The sequence below is a fragment of the Pelodiscus sinensis genome, chromosome 3, assembly GCF_052426305.1.
Source record: "Pelodiscus sinensis isolate ZL-2025 chromosome 3, ASM5242630v1, whole genome shotgun sequence".
Classification (NCBI taxonomy): domain Eukaryota; kingdom Metazoa; phylum Chordata; order Testudines; family Trionychidae; genus Pelodiscus; species Pelodiscus sinensis.
Window position 1 is genome coordinate 19,888,049 of NC_143054.1, and position 18,895 is coordinate 19,906,943.

The 18,895-nt window shown below is 43.3% G+C and overlaps 1 protein-coding gene across 5 annotated transcripts in view; it reads left to right on the forward strand.

Moving 5' to 3' along the window:
- Positions 1-8,522, forward strand: part of LDAH (lipid droplet associated hydrolase) — a 213,828-nt gene extending 205,306 nt beyond the window's left edge. For all 5 annotated transcript variants that reach the window (XM_006131859.5, XM_006131858.5, XM_075923427.2 and 2 more), the window contains one exon: positions 3,719-8,522. In XM_006131859.5, the coding sequence (XP_006131921.2) occupies positions 3,719-3,910 (192 nt within the window). In that variant the 3' untranslated portion in view covers positions 3,911-8,522. The remainder of the gene's footprint in view (positions 1-3,718) is intronic.
- Positions 8,523-18,895: the final 10,373 nt, after the last annotated feature.

The following is an 18,895-nucleotide window of genomic DNA, read 5'->3' on the forward strand; positions in this document are numbered from 1 at the left end:
GGAGAAGGAGTGGAAGGAGGAGCGGTAGCTGGGGAGGCAGCAGGGGCTGGAGCAGCAGGAGGCAGCCATCTCTTCACAGGGGTCTGCAGGTGGTTGCAGATGGCACAGCCCTGGGCAAGCAGCTCCTACCGGAGCTGCACGTCTTCATGCACCCAGTGGTCAAGGGTGTGGTGCAGACCTTGCAGTATCCCCAGGTGCAGGTCAGCCTGCAGAGTGCCCGGGTGTGGGAGGATGTCCCGGGCGGTGTGGTGCGATCTGCACTCGCAGCTGGTGCGGCTGTGGACAAACAAGAGAAGTGGTCAGTTATCCCTGGGGACACAGTGGGTGAAGCCTAGCCCCCTTCTGCAAGGCAAGGACTACAGGTCTCCGCACCATCAGAGCCAATGTGCTAGCACAGAGGCCGTGTTCGGGATGTCTTGCTATCCCCCGGAGTGGGAACTGGCCCTGGAGTACACTCATGCCCCTGTGCTATATGAGGTGTGGGTCTGTGTATGCAGGGGAGGGGGAGGGAGGAGATGTCCCCTGCTTCTGTGTAGAGGGGGCTTATGGAGGGAGGGCGTCCTGCTGTGTCCTACCCCGGGGTCAGGAGCATGTCATATGCCTTCATACACACACGTGTGTGGCTAACAGGCCGAGGCCCCTGTGTGGCAGCCAGCTGGGACCATGTGCCCAGAGGTGGCATGACACATGCACAGGTTGCTGCGTGATCCATGGCCAGCAAGGCCCACGCGCGCAGTCCCTGGTCTCCCTCCCCTCCCACCCCCGCATAAGGGGACAGTGATGGCACTCACGTGTTGTTGCCTCCCCGGCCTCGGACGACACAGGCGTCAGGGTCGATGGGACGGCTCGGGGGTCCTCGCTGTGCAGCACGCTCCCTCCGGGCTCCTGCGGCTCCTGGCCCTCCTCCTCCTCTGTGCCCTGATCAGGGCCCTCTTCCACAGGGTCAATGACCACCTGGGAGACACAGACTGTCACCCCATCCCCACCCCAGATGCAGTCCAGGGCATCAAAATAGGGGCAGGTGTCTGGGTCTGCCCTTGTTTGGGAGCTGTCCCCTGTGGCCCTGGCATATGCCTACCGCAGCTCCTTAATTTTCATCCGAACCTGCTCCTAGGTTCGGATGTGGCCTTTGGTGGCCAGGCTGGCAACTATCTGCATGTAGATGGTCACATTCCCCCAAACCTCATCATGGATGTTGGAGGCATCCCTCCAAACCTCAGTGAGGTCCCTGATCTCCGCACTGGACCAGGAAAGCGCTTGCCTTTTCCGGCCCCTAGCAGGCTCATGGGGGCTGGCTGGCAGTGGATTGCTGGCTCGTGTTGGGGCCACTGGGTCAAGGGCAGCAAGTACTGGCTCTGGGCTGGCAGGCCTGGAGCTGGCACAGACACTGTGGCCAGACTCTACCCCTTTAAGGGCTCCAGGGACGGGGAGAGGAGAGGAGTTTTTCTGATTGGGGCCAGAGTGGCCAGCAGGGCACCCTAGGAAGGGCAGGAGGCCCCCCATTACAAAATAGCCCCTATTCCACGTCTACACAGCACTTATTTTGAAATAGCAATTTCTAAATAGGCGCTATTCCTTGTGGAATGAAGTATACCAAGTTCGAAATAAGCCCTCCCCTATTTCAATTTAATTTTGAAATAGCAGTTGACTTGTGTAGATGCTAGTAAAGTTATTTTGAAATAACGGCTGTTATTTCGAAATAACTTTGCTGTGTAGATATACCCTTACGACTAACTCAGCTATCTCTCTGAAGTTCTGATACAGCTAGTAGTCCACTGTTTCCAAAATTTGGGTTGGTGAATTTCAATGACAGGAAAAGACATGAGACAAAACCTTACATATTTTGTGAAATGCCACCCGTACTCAAATTTTGGCCCCTTGCCCACCTCTGCACTGCTATACAATGAGGTGATTTTTTTCCATTTCAGATTATTACAGAATGGTTTAAAATTGAACCAGTGATTTAGAACAGTTCTGTTTGTCTTCTGGTTTGTTTGTGTTGCTCAGTTATGTGCTGAAGCTCAGAAATGAAACATGCAACAAATATCATTAATATAACTGAACCAAGCTGTACATGTGACCCAGTGAGAAATCAACATATTTTTCGTACTTGCATTCAAACATTTTGTACAACGCACGGAGCAGCTCGTGCTGCTTTAAACAACTAACTGCTAATTGCTATGGATGCTGTGGATCGAGAGGGAAGCGTCACGCACTGCCCCGGCCCCCTAGCAAAATCCCTCAGCTCCCTTTGGGCAGTTTACGGCCAATAGGAGCTGAGAAATTTTGCTGGAGGCAGTGGCAGTGCTAAGCATCCTCACTCCCTCACTCCCATCTCCCTGTGCTGGAGCAGAGCCACGTGGAGCAGCCAGCCCAGCAGACAGGCATGGAGCCTGTCTCAGGTTTCTGCAGGGCTGCTGGCTGGGAGCCACCTAGGTAAGTGACTCCCAGCCAGAACCTGCCTCTGACACCCCAGAACTCTCTCCCCCCAACTTCCTGCCCCAGGTCACTCCCCAAACCCTCTGCACACCTTTTCCCCTTCTCCCAGGTCACAACTCCCTCCCAGACCTTGTATCTCCTCATATACCCCTCCCCCAGTCCAGAATCCTCTCCTGCAACCACACCCCCTCCTGGACCCTGCACCCTAAGCCCCTTCCCCAGATCACAACCCTCTCCTGCACCCCAGTCCTTTATCCCAAGCTCCCTTCTACACCCCACCCACTGACCCAGACCCCATAGAAGTGCGGTCCTTGACCACTTGGCAAAATCTTTGAGTGCCCCCGATTAAAAATTATTGCCCACCCATGTGTAAGACAAAATTTTATCCATTATAACCTGCTATAAAAGCTGGTTATGAAAATTAGAAACAATGCTGGAAGGTTTGTGAAATGGTTTCTAAGAAAGTTTTTTTTTTTTTTTTTTTACTTTTCTAATAGCTTGGAATATGGTCCATTGATTACAGCATTAACTTAGGACTTGGGGAAATCCTGACTTCAGATTTCTGGTCTGCCAGAGACATTCTGTAGACATTGGACAAGTCATTAATCATCTCAGTCTTGGTTTCCCAAATGCAAATGGGGATAATACCTCACAGGGGTAAAGTGAAGATAAACACATTAAAGATTGTGAGATGCTCACACTGCTCAGATATCATGTTATTAAGTATGGGATAAGTAGATAAAATACAGCATGTTTTGCACCAATTACAAGGTCCAGTTCCCACCTGATGATGACGATGACATACTAGTTAAAAGCAAAAACTTCTACCATTTTACACAAAACCCTTGAATCATGTTAGAATGATGCTCACAAGTCAACAACTATGACAAATGAGGAGTACCAGTTTATTCGAGGGAAGGGTTTTAAATTGGACCACCACGTCTACATGCGGCAAGTTAAATCGGACGACCAGCATTTTAAATTGGTGACCGGCCGCGAATATGCTAATCAAGCATGGGATAATTAAATCCCACACTTGATTTGCAACTTTGGTATGCTTCCTTTGCCTCCCTAGTTTGAACTAGGGGGCAAGTGTAGACATACCCCAAGTGATTTCAAAGCACAGTAAGTATCAATATCCCTAGTTTGTCATATGGGAAAACTGGGGTATGGCAAGGCAAAATGGTTTTATCGTGATCAGTAGCAGCAATAATGGAACATGCCGTTTCCCCTTATTTCCCTTTTCAAATGAACATTTTCTCTCTGCTTTGATTTCTAGCTGATTTTCTATTATGGAGTTGCAGACAATTGGTGCCCCCAACAGTATTTTGAAGAAATCAAGATGGATTTTCCAGATGGGGACATTCGGCTCTGTGAGAAGGGAATCCGCCATGCGTTTGTCCTGGATGCCAGCAGGGAGATGGCTGCCATGATTACAGGCTGGTTACAAGACATTCTGACCAGATTATAAACACTCAATGACGAGGGGGGGAAATTATCCTTTTGTGAATGTGTAATTCACTGTCAGAGTCTGACCCTAATCTTTCTGCGCAGGATAGATTTATGGCTTGTTTTCTACTGCGTCGTCTTACAGAAGGATAAAGTGCACTGACTAGCCTAAAGTGTAGCTTCATCCGCACAATGATATTGGATCACCATGCAGACTCTACTAGGTATTTCAGGGATTCTATCAAATATAAAATCAGCTGATAGCACTGTCCAAAAAATTGGTATTAGAACCACCAGGACATATTTCTGGACATATGGCTGATAAGTGCTAGAAGTTCAAAAAGAGAGCAAGGAAAGGAAAGACGCAAAGTCAGACGCGTCTATGTGGAATGTCTTAAGTTAAACAGCTAAATCCATATTAATCCACTTTCATAAGTGGCATGGTTCTCAGTGGTACTGCATATGTTCAGTGCCTTTACAAAAATCAAGCCACTTTTGTCATGTTCCTAAATACAAATGGTAGGTCCCTAATTCTAGTGGAGGTACAACTTTAAAACTCTTGACCTAAATGCACAAGTTGATGAATTCCCAATAAGAAAATGGCCAGCATTTCTGTCACAACTGGATGTGCAGACAAAACTTATAGGCCCAGATCCTCAGATGTGTAAATAAGAATAGCTCCATCAAAGTTTGCACCAGACAAGTGAACTGAAGAAAAGTGTCCTAGCAATGAGACTGTGAAATACAGGACACTCTTGCAATTCACAGAATTGCTATTTGCGGTTTTGTGTATTCGCTCTTGTTCAAGCCATGGCGGTTGAGGGGCAGCAGGAACTAGGAGCTGCAGAGAACTCACCCTGACTCCCAGCCTCTGCAGTGAGTTCCTTGCAGCTGCCAGAACTGCAATGAATTCATCAACTTGAGTTGCTTGGGGCTGCCAGAAGCTGTGATGAGTTCCCTGCAGCTCCCAACCCCCATGGTCTGTTCTCCATGGCTCCCAGGCCCGGGGTGAGTGCAGGAGCCATGGGGAGCTCACCGCGGGGGCTGGGAGTCATGGCTCCCAGTGGTCATTTCGTCATTTACAGTGGTGCTAGGAACACATCCACATGAATGGTGAGAGTTTCCTGTAGTCTCTCAAAGAAAAAGATAAAAATCTGAGTCCCCAGAGACATTTGAAAATAGAAAAAGCACTTGATAATAAAAGAAACAATCCTTCCCGAGCAGGGAGACAGTTGACCTAGTACAGGCCTGCACAACTCGGAAAGCGACGAGGGCCATATTGCTCCAAAGAAAAGTTACGGGCCGCAAGTAGGGATGCTCTCCCAAAAAATACCAAACATACGGCTAAAAATTTTTGCTGAGCCAAAAAAAAACTACACTTCCGCATGTCTCCACTTGGCCCCCCTGGCATTTGTCTCTCCTTTACCCTGCCCCTTGGTGTCCTCCCCTTACTCCTGACCTGCCCCCCTCCCCTCAGCACAAGCCTCTTCCCCTCCTCTACCTGACTTCTGCCTTTTTGAATCTGGCAGTTGCTGGCTGTGACATCATGAGAATCGCCGCACTTCTCCTTTCTCAGTGGCACTTTGCTCCTCTGCCCAGCTGGTGGATCGGATGGGGCCGCACTACCCGTAGTTGTCACAGGCCGCACAGTGAGCCCCTGTGGGCCGCATGCGGCCCTCGGACCATGTTGTGCAGGCCTGACCTAGTATGTCTTATTCATTTCTAACTTGTATGATCCACTAAGAATTTAAATAAGGCATTAGAAGAGATGATGACGAAAGCCTGTCGATGCAGGAGGTCAGACTGGATAACCCAAGAATACTCTTCTTGCTATTCTTTTATATGATTACACACACAGAGAGAGAGTCATTTCTGGTAAGTTCCTCTGTTACTTTCAGACAATTAAAAGCAAACTAGCAGAATCCAATTTCTAGGTTTTTGTGAACTTGTCTTCAGAATTCCAGGGCTGTATAACAGCTGGTAGGATTAAATGACCTCTTGCACCATTTGCTGGCTTGGTTGTTGAAACTAACCAGTTAATTTATGGATGATGTTTGTGTCTAACAAAACAGAAAGATGCTGCTTAATGTTGAAATGTTAGACAATCAGTAATGGCAAAAGCTGAATGTGTTTGAGGCAATTGTCCCATCAAACTTTTCTGTGAAACTAACTTGCTCATGGTTATGACACACTCATAGAAGCTGCCTTCCCTCAACAGGGCCATAGTGGCAATAGACTATATTTTGTTGCCTTACGGTACTGTGTCCGTTTTTGAAATCTACAGTTATATGTCTGGTCAAACAGCCCCCAGGTTCTGATGTGCAGTCATTCTGGATGTACTTTTCGCTGCAGCTTCTGAACCTATGTGCTGTCGTAGATACTCCATGTGGCAGAGTGAAGCCTACGTGTGTACATTAGCAACAAATGTCAGCATTGAGTTCAATAGATTCTTCTGTAATTTTGTGTTGATACGATTGAATTAAATGTTTGTTCCTTGCTGTATAATGAGTATATGGAATCAGGTTGTAAACATTCAGCTGATTTTAAGTGGCCCTTCCAGAGACAGAAAATCTTACAACAAGCAACCACTGAAGCCTGAAAACAGAAAACCTATGGTGTATGCTTGTCCACAGTGCATTATTCATGGATAGCAGATGAGGAGCTGACTTCACAGGACACAAACCTTGTGTATTCTCTTTGTATTGTTGTTCTCTTGTGCCCTGTTAAACGATGATCCCACAGTAAATCCCACTGATTGCACTGAGACCTATCATGAAGGCAGAGTTGGTCAGTAATAGCTAGATCTGCTGCTGAATAATCCCTTATGACTTTATTAAATCTGTTTGCTCTAAGGCTAATGAGAATTTTATGAATGAATCAAGTCCTTCCTCCTGGGAGCTGATTCCGCATGGCTGAAGTCTGGAAATATGCTACTCTGCCTGGCGCTAACATGAAAGTGCCTCGTTTTCAGATGTACTGCTGCCCCCTACCCTCTGCACCTCTTTTTGAAGCCAATTGGAACTCATCAGAACATCTGAAAATCAATCTCTGTGTATTGTGCTGATTGATCTGATCGGCAGTATGAGAAACATTATTCTTTTCACACTGAGAACAGCAGACTTTTCACCAGGAAAATCCAGCTTCTCTGGTGCTAAGGGGTTAATCAAGATGTAAGGCACAGAGCTGCAAAAGAGAGCGAAAGTGTCAGTTTACTGTAAGAATGCCCTAATAAATACCATAAGAATGCCCTAATAAATCTTTTAGTCTCTAAGGTGCCTCAGGACTCTTCATTGTTTTTGTAAGAATACAATAAAACCTTGCTAATTTGCAGTAATGACTGGCAACTAATTGAAAATGAATTAATTTTATTAATTAGGCCCTGATCCAATCAAATGTTAAAGCTCATGTTTAATTTATGAATAATCCCATGAACATACACAGAATTTCAGCTGATGCTTAGTGCTTTGCTGAATGGGGATGAGATGCTAAATATCTGAAGGTATATGTATGTTAAGTGGTTTGCTCATTTGGGACCTTTAGGAGATAGTGACCAAACAGTAAGAAAAGTAAAACAATTACACGACAATTACAAAGGACTTGCTTGTAATTTGACATCAATTATTTTGTTTTAATTATCCTACTTTATAACGTAGTGACTGCAGAATTTTCACAAACTACTACTTGATATGGGAGCCATAGTCCCTTTTTCAAAAGTGACTTTGGAGTCTACATCTCAGTGAAAGTCAATAGATTTAAGCTCCTGAACCACCTAGCCTATTATTTTTTTGCTTCCAACACTTCCTCTTGGTATGAGTCATAGAGTACATGGTTTAGTGAGGTTCCCTAGTATTGAAGAAGTGTGCCAGATATGCAAAGTTCAGCAGTTATGGTAGGGATTTTGCACTGGGACATGCAGCTAAGCAGAGAGGACAGTGAAAGAAGACACACTGCAGAATCTGCCCTCTACGATTGTTTACATTTACCTAATGAATTTTTCAGAGAATCAGTTCATATTTGCATTGTTTCCCCCACACTCGTGCCCAAAGCCTGCGAACAAACTCTCTGAACAAGAGGCAAAGTTTGATTGTAAGTAAAGTTGCTCAAAACATTATCGTGTAAACCTGCTGGACCCAGGAAATTGTATTGTTAGCCTCAGCCTCACAGGTCACACTCAGGCTCACAATAACAGTGAGGTTCTGAGTCTCTTTGCTCACAGTAAAACTTGCTTTTTCTTGGCATCTAGATAAAATAAGACTCAAAGGAGAGTTTGTGAATGACCAGGCACAGTTAAACCAGCATAAATGGCTGGAACAACTTTAGTAAAAATAAAAACTGTAGTGGCAGTAAATACAGCCCAATTGCCAGAAGTGATTGTTGCTCAAGGCATCATCAAGCTGAAGTTATGAAAGAGGACAATGCTTGCACAAAAATGGGACAGAGAAGGAAAAAGTCACTACCTTCGTCTTGAGAGAGTCTTAATTAGAGATCATTTTCAAGTCTTCAAGCTCATGCTAAGTGAACCAGATTTTTCCATTTCGTATATTGCACAAAAGTACTTGCAAGAAAATAATTGTGCTGTGGTTTCCTACCAATTTGCAAAGGCTAATAAATATGGCATGTTGTTTAAAACATGACTCATTTTTCAATGTGTAGTTTGTTGTTCAGATCCTTGCTGAAAGGTTCTCGATTATCCTATGTGAAGAAACTCAGAATGTAAATGACAGCTGGGGAATGCGCCTTATTTTTCCTATTCACTAAATCTCGACCTAATGTCCCCAGCCTCTCAAATACACTACACTAAACCCAATCTTCACAAAAATCCTTAGGTATGCAGGCCACACGGAATGGAGTTTGGCAGGAGGAGAGGAAATAGAGGCATTCCCAATGCCCCTGCTCAGTTTCTCGTTTTTATTAAAGGGGGGAACCTTTAAAAATTGCCAACAATGCTGTTGTGCCAGATACATTTGTTATTAAGAGGAATAATGTTCACAGTTTGGGCTTTCTTATATAAATGTTTACTTCCATCTATTGTTCCTTCAGTAGGGGGTCACTTTTCACTGGCAAAACAAGTGAGTTTACACAGAAGAGATCAGACAAGTGTGAAGTGAGAGGGATATCAAATGCAGATTATGGGTTGAGGACCCAATACAGCAAATCACTTAAGCATGTGCCTAACTATAAGCACGTGAATGGTTCCATTGACTTCCCGGGAGTGACTCATGTGCTTAAAGTTACATATGTGCTTAAGTGCTTTCCTGAACTAGAGCCTAGGATATGTGGCACCATATAAAGGTCCTTTTACATGCTAAACTTCCTTATCTCTAACTTACAGCAGACATGGGAGAAGATTCTAAGAGAAAAGGAAAACAAGTTACGTGGCTCACTAGATGGAGGTTTCCTTCTGTTTTCATAACCCTATGGGCTTGCACCAGGCAATTTCCAAAACAGGACAGAGCCAAACACAGGCACATTCCTTTGGAAATTTCCACTTTGAGGGAGAGAAAATTGAAGTACTTGCATTAGTGAAACAATGGCCAGGTAATATTTAATCACTGAGCACAGACAGAGCCGCACCTGCTGTGCTGTACTTTGTATAAAAGCCTTCCCATATCATCTCCCGGAGTTCACTGTCGTGTACAGAATTGGGAAACCCTCCCAATTAAGTCTCTGCCTAGGTATAAGAGCCTGATCCAAAGGCCATTAAAATTAGCTTCAGCCTGGAAAATGCCAGCATTGGAAGAGTTAAATACTTCAGGCAATCTTCTAGTGCCTGATCTGCATATGTTTCTCTCTGGCTTTGAAAAGTGATGTTAGTCTGTTGTGAATGAAACACAAATCTCATGCCTTTCAGGATTTTTCCGTACTCACAAATTTGCCTTGCTCCACATAAACATGCTTACACATAAACATGCTCTACCATATTGTATAAGGTAGGGACCTAACAGGAGGCATTCTTAGTAATACTTCAGGCCAGTACGTGTGGGGCCAGTATGTGTGAAAGCACCCCCCATGGTCTACCAAACAAGCATGCACCAGCCAGCCAGGGGAAAGCAGGAGTGGTGCGCTGCCTGAGCCTCCCTCCCCCATGCTCTGGCCAGCCGGGAGAAGGCTGGGGCTGATTTCCCCACTTACTTGCGGGACCATGGGGAGTGTATTCACACCCTTGCGGTCCACATTTACCAAAAAAAACCACTCCCTCCACCGCCCAGAAATTCCTGCATAATAGCCTGTACGTAGTAAACTCCATTTTACTCTCAGGGCCTGAATTTACACTCACTGACACTCCTGTAAATCAAGAGTAACTGCAATGAAATCGTAAGAGTTACTTTGTTGGAAAATTCCTGAAAGTGAGAGGAGTATCCAGTTGCATAAAGTCCAGTTTAAGGATAGGTTTTTCCAAAGTGCCTAAGGGTATGTCTTCACTTTCTACTGGATCAATGGGCAGCGACTGGTCCAGCAGGGCGTTGATTTATTGCATCTAAAATAGACATGAAAAATTGACCACTGATGCGCCACCAAAATGAGAACAGTAAACAGAGTCAACGGGAGAGCGTCAGCTGTTGACTTACTGTGATGAAGATACCACGGTAAGTAGATCTAAGTATGTCAACTTCAGCTACATTATTCATGAAGCTACAGTTGCGTAACTTAGGTTGACATACTGTAGTGTAGACAAGGTCTAAGAGAGTTAGATGCCCAACTTACACTGGAAGATAATGGAGTTGGATTCTTGCCTCCTTTTTTTCCACCCTTTCTCGTACATGACTAATGTTTGCTGTCCAATCAGTCTTGAGTAGGAAGTAGGCTGTACCACCTAGAGCTACACCACCTAGAGCAAATGAGCACCACAGCACAACCATCTACTGTTTGAACTAAAGCAGTAATCCCTTTCGACCCTGAACCCTGAGAAGCTGCCATTGGTTTCATTGTGAATTTCTTGTCTATTAGCCAAGATCAGTAGTCTGTATCAATAGCAGATGAGGCAGTAGGGATGTGGCACAGCAAATAGACCAAAGTTTGGGTTAGAAAAGAAAAAGCAGTTAATTTTACACTGCATTTGTTTGTGCTTTTAATATCCCAGATAAACCAGGAAATAGATACTCTTTAGCTACACAGCAAGACTAGGGATGTTCATAACCAAACATTTTCCATTTTTCAACACAAAAAAATCCTCAAAAGGAAGAAATTTTTTCAGAAAAACATATCCATAAAATATTTAATAAACTTATCTGTACAAAATATTAAAAAGATTAATGAAGAGTATACAGGAATGCTTATTTAACAAATATATACTGCTATATAATATATTCAAGAAAATATAGATTGCTGTTTACAGTTCATTTACAATTCAATATGTACAATCTATTTAAACTTTAGAATACATACACACAATGCATTTACACCATCAGTTACAGAACGCTTCTGTAGAAACATCTCACACAGTCAGACCTGGAAAAGATGAGCAAAATGAATGCATAATTTTGGAGGAACATACTGTCCTATGAGAGAAAGTATTGTTTTGAGACACACATTATAGAAGAGGTACATACTGGCACAATGACCCACTGATTGGTTTTAAGCCTTCTTTAATCAGAGAAAAAATATATAAATAAAATTATGGCTGGTCAAGACAGAGCATTATTTTGTTCTAGGAGCTGCACATATTTTGTTCTTATTTTAAAGAATGCACTTGCAATGACAGTAAATTCAGTAATGGAGCAGGCTTGGATGAACATATTTTGAGATCTTTTCTGTTGGGGTCATTAGAAATATGGAACAGGTAGAGGGATGTTTTCTGCAAAAAACATGCATCAAACTCTTACTAAGGGAAAAAGTTCAGAATTTCAAACATGGAACAGCATGAAATTTGCCCAAAATGTTCAGCCAAATACGGTAACAGACAGACTTTGGTTACTTTGATTCCAAAATGTGTCCTTACCCAAACCTGCACCAAAATAGCTATATTAATGTTAGGAAATAGATTTACTTAAATGGGGAAATAAAACAGCCCTAAGTGTATGCTTGGAAATGTTGGCCTTATCCTTTTTAAGTTAAGTGAGAGAAAGTGAATGTGAATTAAGTGGGAGAAAGTGAATTAGAGAATCCCACCTGATTTCTCAAATGAATAGGGCATATGGGCTTTCTTGACGTCAATGGCAAAGGTTCCAGTAGGGCCAGGATTTTAACCTTTGCTCTGATTCTGATCATTCTGGTATAAATCAGGGTAGCTCTCCAGATGTTAATGGAGGTACACCAGGGTACAACTGATGTAAGATCAGGATCAGGCACTTTGGCCTCCATTCAGAAGGGCATCCCTATTCGGCAAAGCAATTAAGCATGTGATTAATTTCAGATCATATTGTCACATTGATTCAAAGTTAAGCACCTGCTTAAGTGCTTTGCTGCTCTGGCCCTTAGTACTCCAGGTTAGCATTCTCTGTGAGTTTTAACCCACTCTCTCACTTTGGTTATGAGAAGCATTCCATGCCTTGCAAAATCAGCCCCCAAAATATAAAAATGGACTAGGAAATAATGAGAAAGAAAGAGAAGGAGCAAATCCAAGATAATAAAATGCCATCCATGACTTGGGGCCATTACTGAAACCCAGGCTTAGTTCCAAACCAAACTACATCAAGACTATCTAGATGTGCAACACTATTAATTTTCAAATTTCTACCCTATTCCGTCTCCTTACTTGTGAGCCTGATACTGAATCTCTTTTGCACCAGTCTGAGTCAGGCCTGTCTCCCATAAAGTAAATAAGTTTACACGGGTGTGAAACCACTTCAGGCAAGGAACAAATCAACCCTAGGGCCTGAGAAGCATTAGACTGTAAAAGTATCGTTCAAGATGTAGAGCTTCTCAACTGGTGACTTACACCAGTGGGAGATCTGACTCATAATTTTTTAAGGCCCAAAACAGGAAGACTTGCACACGATCAGCGGTCAGAGCAACTTAAAACTTCTTACAGGTACTGCCCTATTGCAATCTGAGTCCCTGCCAGCTCTTTCAATGGCTCCCTGCTGGCTTTTGCCACAGCTCAGCCAGCTCTTGCCAGAGCTGCACACCGGGGTGCTTCCGCTTACTTTCACCTCTGCATACGATATAGATAGCTTTGCATGTCTGCATTGACTTGTGCTTAGTAATGCCCCATAGCATGGATAAAAAAGATTGAATGCAAATGATTCATCATAGAACACTTACAACTGCTTAGGCTACAGTGCAACACACATCAATCCTGCTATATCTAGGCTAGACCTAGAAGGTTGGCTTATGGTACGCAGATCCAGCTATGTAAAATACGTAGCTGGAGTCGGCTTCCTTAAGCCGAGATTGGTGGCATCCACACAATGGGAGGTTCCCCTTACTCCTTGCAACTGTGAGGCGTACAGGCACTGGCTGGAGCTGCCCTCAGCATTCAATGTATGGGTCTATACTAGACCTGCTAAACTGAACACCAGAACGTAGATCTCTGGCACGGCGAGTGAAGACGTGCCCCTTTGGTTTTATCAGTGATTTATTTGAAGAGAGGGAAGCCAAAAAAAATTCTTCCTGCCCCAGTTCATTGGCCCTGAATAATCTGTTTTCCCCCCTCTATAGATGTATTTTCCATAGTTTACATTATCATTCGCAGCTGGGGGCCTTTGGCGGCTGTTTCTTCTTCAGATAAATCACTGAGCAAGATCCTCAGCTCCTGTCCTTCCCAGTGGTTCCCTAAATTTCAGTGGAGCAATGCTGATTTACACCAAGCAAAATGTTTGGCCCAAAGGGTTGAATGGTCATCTCTTCTGTACTGATGGTTGGAGAGAGAGAGAGTTACACAGTCAGGCTGGCAAAGTGGAATGGCGGACCTGGGCATTTTACAGAGGCAAGCTTTGGAAGCACTCAGCCAACTTTGCAATAGAACTTTCTGTCCTGTTGCAAAGCAAAAAATTAAACCCATTCCAACCTCACTTAGACACGTCATGGGGTATTGACTAATCTGGCATATTTGGCCTTTGGGCGTCTGAGCAAAGCCCACGGAAGTCAAGTGGAGTCTTTCCAGAGGCTTTCAGATCAGACCGTTGAGTAACTAGTGAGAGCTGGGGAACACAGCCCTGTTTTGAAGAACAGGGAGGTTTGAACTGAACAGTGTTCAGATTGTCATTTGTTCTCTCCTTTGCTCAGGCTTTTTTTCTCCTCAGCACAGCCACTTTGCCCCTATCCAAACAAAAGAATAGCCACTGTTATTACAGTGCCCAGCTACAAGGACAACAGGAAGCTACCATATTTCCAGATGGAATTGCTCCAAGGTAGGTAAATATCTTTCATCAATGTCACAGCTATTAGTACTTCTACTGCCTGGGCCAGGAAGACCGATGAGACATGGAGTTAGGTCTTTTGGTCATGAATGTTATTGACACTAAATGAAAAGTAGATTCCTCGCCTCTTTTAAAGTTACAAGTGAAAGTGTGAAACCAATCCTGCTTCTATTGAACTTAGTGGTAAAACTCCCATTTGCTTCAGCCGGCAGAAGCAGCCCCTAATCCAACACATCAGTTCTCAGGGTGGATTCAGCATAAGGTTAGTTCAGCTGTAACTCCACAAGGCCTACAAGTGGAGCAAGGGAATGATCCATTCATCTCTGATTACCTGTAAGGCCTCGATCCCACACCATATGCCAAGCTTTATGCATGAGGAACTCAGGTGCCATAATTAAGCATGCTCCCAAGTATTTGCAGTACCGGGGCCTAAAGCTATAAAAGCTGATAGTATGCAAATAGCCACAATATTTTTGTCTCAATATGACATTTCAGCTTAGGCTGTGTATACACTAGCACTTAGGTCATTCCATGGATGTAAGTAAGCCATTCCCCAAGCAATGTAAGTTAAACCAGCCTAAGCTCCAGTGTGGACACAGCTACTACTGCTCATGGGGGCTACAGTAGTTTAGTCGACAGGAGAGCTCTCTTCCATTGACTTAATGAATCTGCACTAACAGTGCTACAGTGGCGTAGCCATAGCCTCTGTGGTTTGTTATTACTGTGCGTCTCTATCCATTTCTGGTCTGTTCATTAGGATTATTCCAGGCATCATTAATTAATACATTCTGGGCCTTAATCCAATCAATTTACCCCACTGTAGGCAAGGAAAATAGCACTAATTCCGTAGTGCTTTCCCAGTATAGATCTGCTGTAAGAAAAGACTTTGTCACTACAGATTTGTTCACTAAACCTTTGTGTCAGCAATTACACCTTTTCTCTCTATGCTTGCCTTTTCTATTTCAGGTAAAAAGTTTTCATTCTAGTATTGTTTCTTTAAGAATATTTTAAAAAATCTGTGAGAGGAAGAAAAAAAGTTTTAAACAGCCTGGAAAAAATGATTTTTGCCAGTAATCAGCTTGGACATTATAATGATTTGCAAGTTAACTTTGGCACCAATCCATTTTGCCTTCAACTCCCCTTACCTTGCCATTCCATAGAACACATGTGCATGTGTACACAACAGTACTCGTGAGGTTTTAGGACACAATTCAAGGAATGCACTTAAGCACATGCTTAACTTCCATTGGCTTCAATGTGCTTAAAGTTAGGCGCATGCGTCAGCATTTTCCTGAATGCCAGGGCTTCCCTGAATTTGAGCATTAGTGGCTCCAAATCAAATGGTAACAATTTGCAAGTTTCCTCTCGTCTGTTGTGAATTATTCCCATGGAGGGAAGAATAGAGCCAACAAATTGTAAATACACAGTTCTTTTCAAATGCTTAATATTTCTAGCTTAGCTGTAATTATATCCTGAAGATAAAAACAGTGCTGAAGGTCAAATAAATTTTGCTATAGAATATTCTCTGCATGGAAACTGTGGCTTTTTTTATTGGAATGGTTGTATAAACACTGCAGATTGAGAGCTTATAATTATCCATTGAAATCACTCTAAATCTACTGACTTTACATTTGTACATGTTCATACTCCGCTATCCTATGCAGAATGCTTAGACATGCCCAAAGCTATAGACCAGGCAAGAAATGCCTAATCAAAATGACATTTTCAGTTGACTGGTTTCATAACTTCAATTGTTATCATTATGGCTTTGATAAATTAAAAATGAGAGGACCATTGGTTAGTGCATTGGCCTCAGACTTGGGTTTCAATTCATGGCTCTGCCACAGGCTTTTTCTGTGATCTTGGGCAAGTCGCTTAGCCTCTCTGTGCACCAGTTCTCCACCTGTAAAATGGGGATGACATGACAGTCCTACCAGGCAGAGGTAAGGTGCTCAGCTATTACATTGATAAGGACCACATCAGTATGACAGAGGATTCTGCCTTGATGTATGTTGTTAGCTATTGTAGTTGTAAACACTGGGTGGAAACCAGTGCTGTACAATATGTAAGTCCCACTAAAGACCTGTGGAAATTGACTCCTTAGGAGTAGGTTGGGGGGTAGATGGTACAGAGGCCTTGTGCAAGCTCTCTGCATCACGGGAATTTCACTCACCAATTGTCAAACTCCCTTTAGCATGGTGGGGTCCCCAGGAATACAGGATCAGCCTGGGTGTGTCATTTTATCTTCAAATATTGCCAGGGAAGAATAGTTAGGGTGCTGGGGATAAAATGAAGTGCAGGGCCCTATTTTCCGGAGGCAATCAGCAGGTTTTCCCTGCCTACTTCCAGTATGTTGCAGCTGCTTTGGAGAGGTCTTAAAAATTCTCTACACACAGAGACAATTGACAGCAGATTGCAAACAGGCAAACTAAGAAACAGAACTTATGACCTTTTGCTCCAAAAACTGGCATCTACCCTGCAAACTAAAGGAATAATGCTGATCTACAGGCCCCGCCCCCCTACTACAAAGCAGTATCATGCACAGACACACAGACTTTAGTTTCACTTTATTCTGCCTTCTACTTCTTTCTAGACTTACACCTGGATTACATTTGACCCCAGGGACTTGATTTCTCTCTCATTTACACCCATCTTATGCTGATTAACTGCAATGGACTTCATCCTGGTTTATACACGTGAATAAAAGCAATAGAAGGCCCCAAAGGTGAAATCCTGGCCCAATGAAAATCTGTGAAATTTTTGCCATTGATTTTCAAGGAGCCACAACTTCCCCTTTAGTATTCATATCCTGCATCTACAGAGCTGATTTATTTGCACATTTTACTGTAATTTTCAAGTATATATATTTCACTCTCTTTACACCTCTGTTGCAATATGGGATATTCCTGCTGAGAACAGAAATAATTACCCAGTGCAAAATAGTCGGATGCCAATCCAGAGTAATGACATTATCTGCAGTGGAGTCACTGAGGATATACTCCAGAGAACACCTTCTGACCCGTCAAACAAAAAGATTAAATCCCTTTTCTTTTGCAATCTTCATTTTAATGAACAGATCAAGTCCTAGTGAGGAATACAACAATACATTGTTTGTTGCCAAAACACCCTGAAAGCTCTTCTGCACTACAGAAAGTCAAGGGGAATTGGATTCTTATTGGTTAGCACCACTTTAAAATTGAGTTAAATGTGTTCCCCAGTTTTTCTCAGACACTGATTGCTATTTCAGTGAACTTCTGCTAAGGTTTTGCAGGCAAAAAGAGAGATGGGAGCAAAAAAGCTTTGTGCTGAAGGATGTGCCACTGTAGTTTTCCCTATCTAAAACCAAATGTGCCTACCTAACAGAAAGGCAGCCACAGATAGCAGATTGAGACTGGTTCTAAAATAAACAAACAGTGGATATTATCATAGCCTCTTTCACTTTGCCTTAACCTCACCCCAATTTTTTTAATGCAGTGATCATGAACGATGCCAGGCAGAATTCAAAAGATTAAATTCTATTGTTTATCTGCAGACTAGGCAAAATATTTGCTATGAGCAGGACAATGCAGGTTTTCACTACCCTGCCCTACAATACATTTCAGTCTATTTTAGTATGTCTGTACTGTCCAGTAAGCCTGTGCTTTGGGGTTTGAGCCCAGGCATCCCTTCTGTTCACACACAAATCAGTCCTGCTCGGGTCAGCAGAGCCCAAATCCCAATGTGAGTCAAGTCCAAGCCCTACCATTTTGCAGTGTAGACACAGGTCAAGCCACAGACTAGAATCTGAGTGGTACTGTGTGGACATGCAAGCCTTGCTGTAAGAACTAAATCCAGCAATTGTAAACCTAGGTTTATAATACAGTGTGGATGCTCAAGCATGGGTTTGGAAATACCAAGTCCTCAAGCCCAAGTCCCACAGACCTAACCTTAGTGGACAGTGCAGCCATATTATCCTTAGATTTTTCTGCACCCGTTGCCATAGTTCTTAACCTTGTTCTGGAGGGACCTCCTCTAGTATTGAAAAATATGGTAAGTTTCCAGGGCCTATTCTTTCCTTGCCAACTTTTTGACAAGGTAGCCATCAGCTGGCATTTACCATTTGTGCCTGTATCTAGTGCTCAGCTACATTTGAACCAGCTTTGAACCGCCCTCACTAATATTTTTAGAAAATAGAGAACTGAGGGGTGGGGGAAAGTATTTGAGCAATAAGAAAAAACACAAAGCAGCCAGTTGCATTTGAAAAATTAAGCCTTAAAAGTCTTAGCAACATTGTAAACTACATATTTCCAGGACAAATTGCCTCAGAGATGTTCATGTTAGTCTCCTTACTTTTAATAACTTGCTCCAACTTTTATCTTTAATAACAATGAAACTTGAAACAAACCTGTGAACTCTCCAGCTGACCTTTACAGGAGTACTTGCTATGGCTTATCCTCATGAAATGCATGTCAACTAGCTAGCATTATTTACAAGCCTCAAACCACTGAGAGACAGAGTCAGCTGAAAAAAAATCACAAGATCCGAAATAGAAAACACATACCGCACACTATTGGCAAGGAGTCAAGTCTTCCTTTACACTGTTAACTCTGTGTCTTGCAATAATTCCAGTTGAAGAATGTGCCATACTTAACATTTGTTTACATTCATTCTGGTGTAGGGAGCCAAATTGTCATTTGTTAATTACACAGGTGTAAATCCAGAGTGGC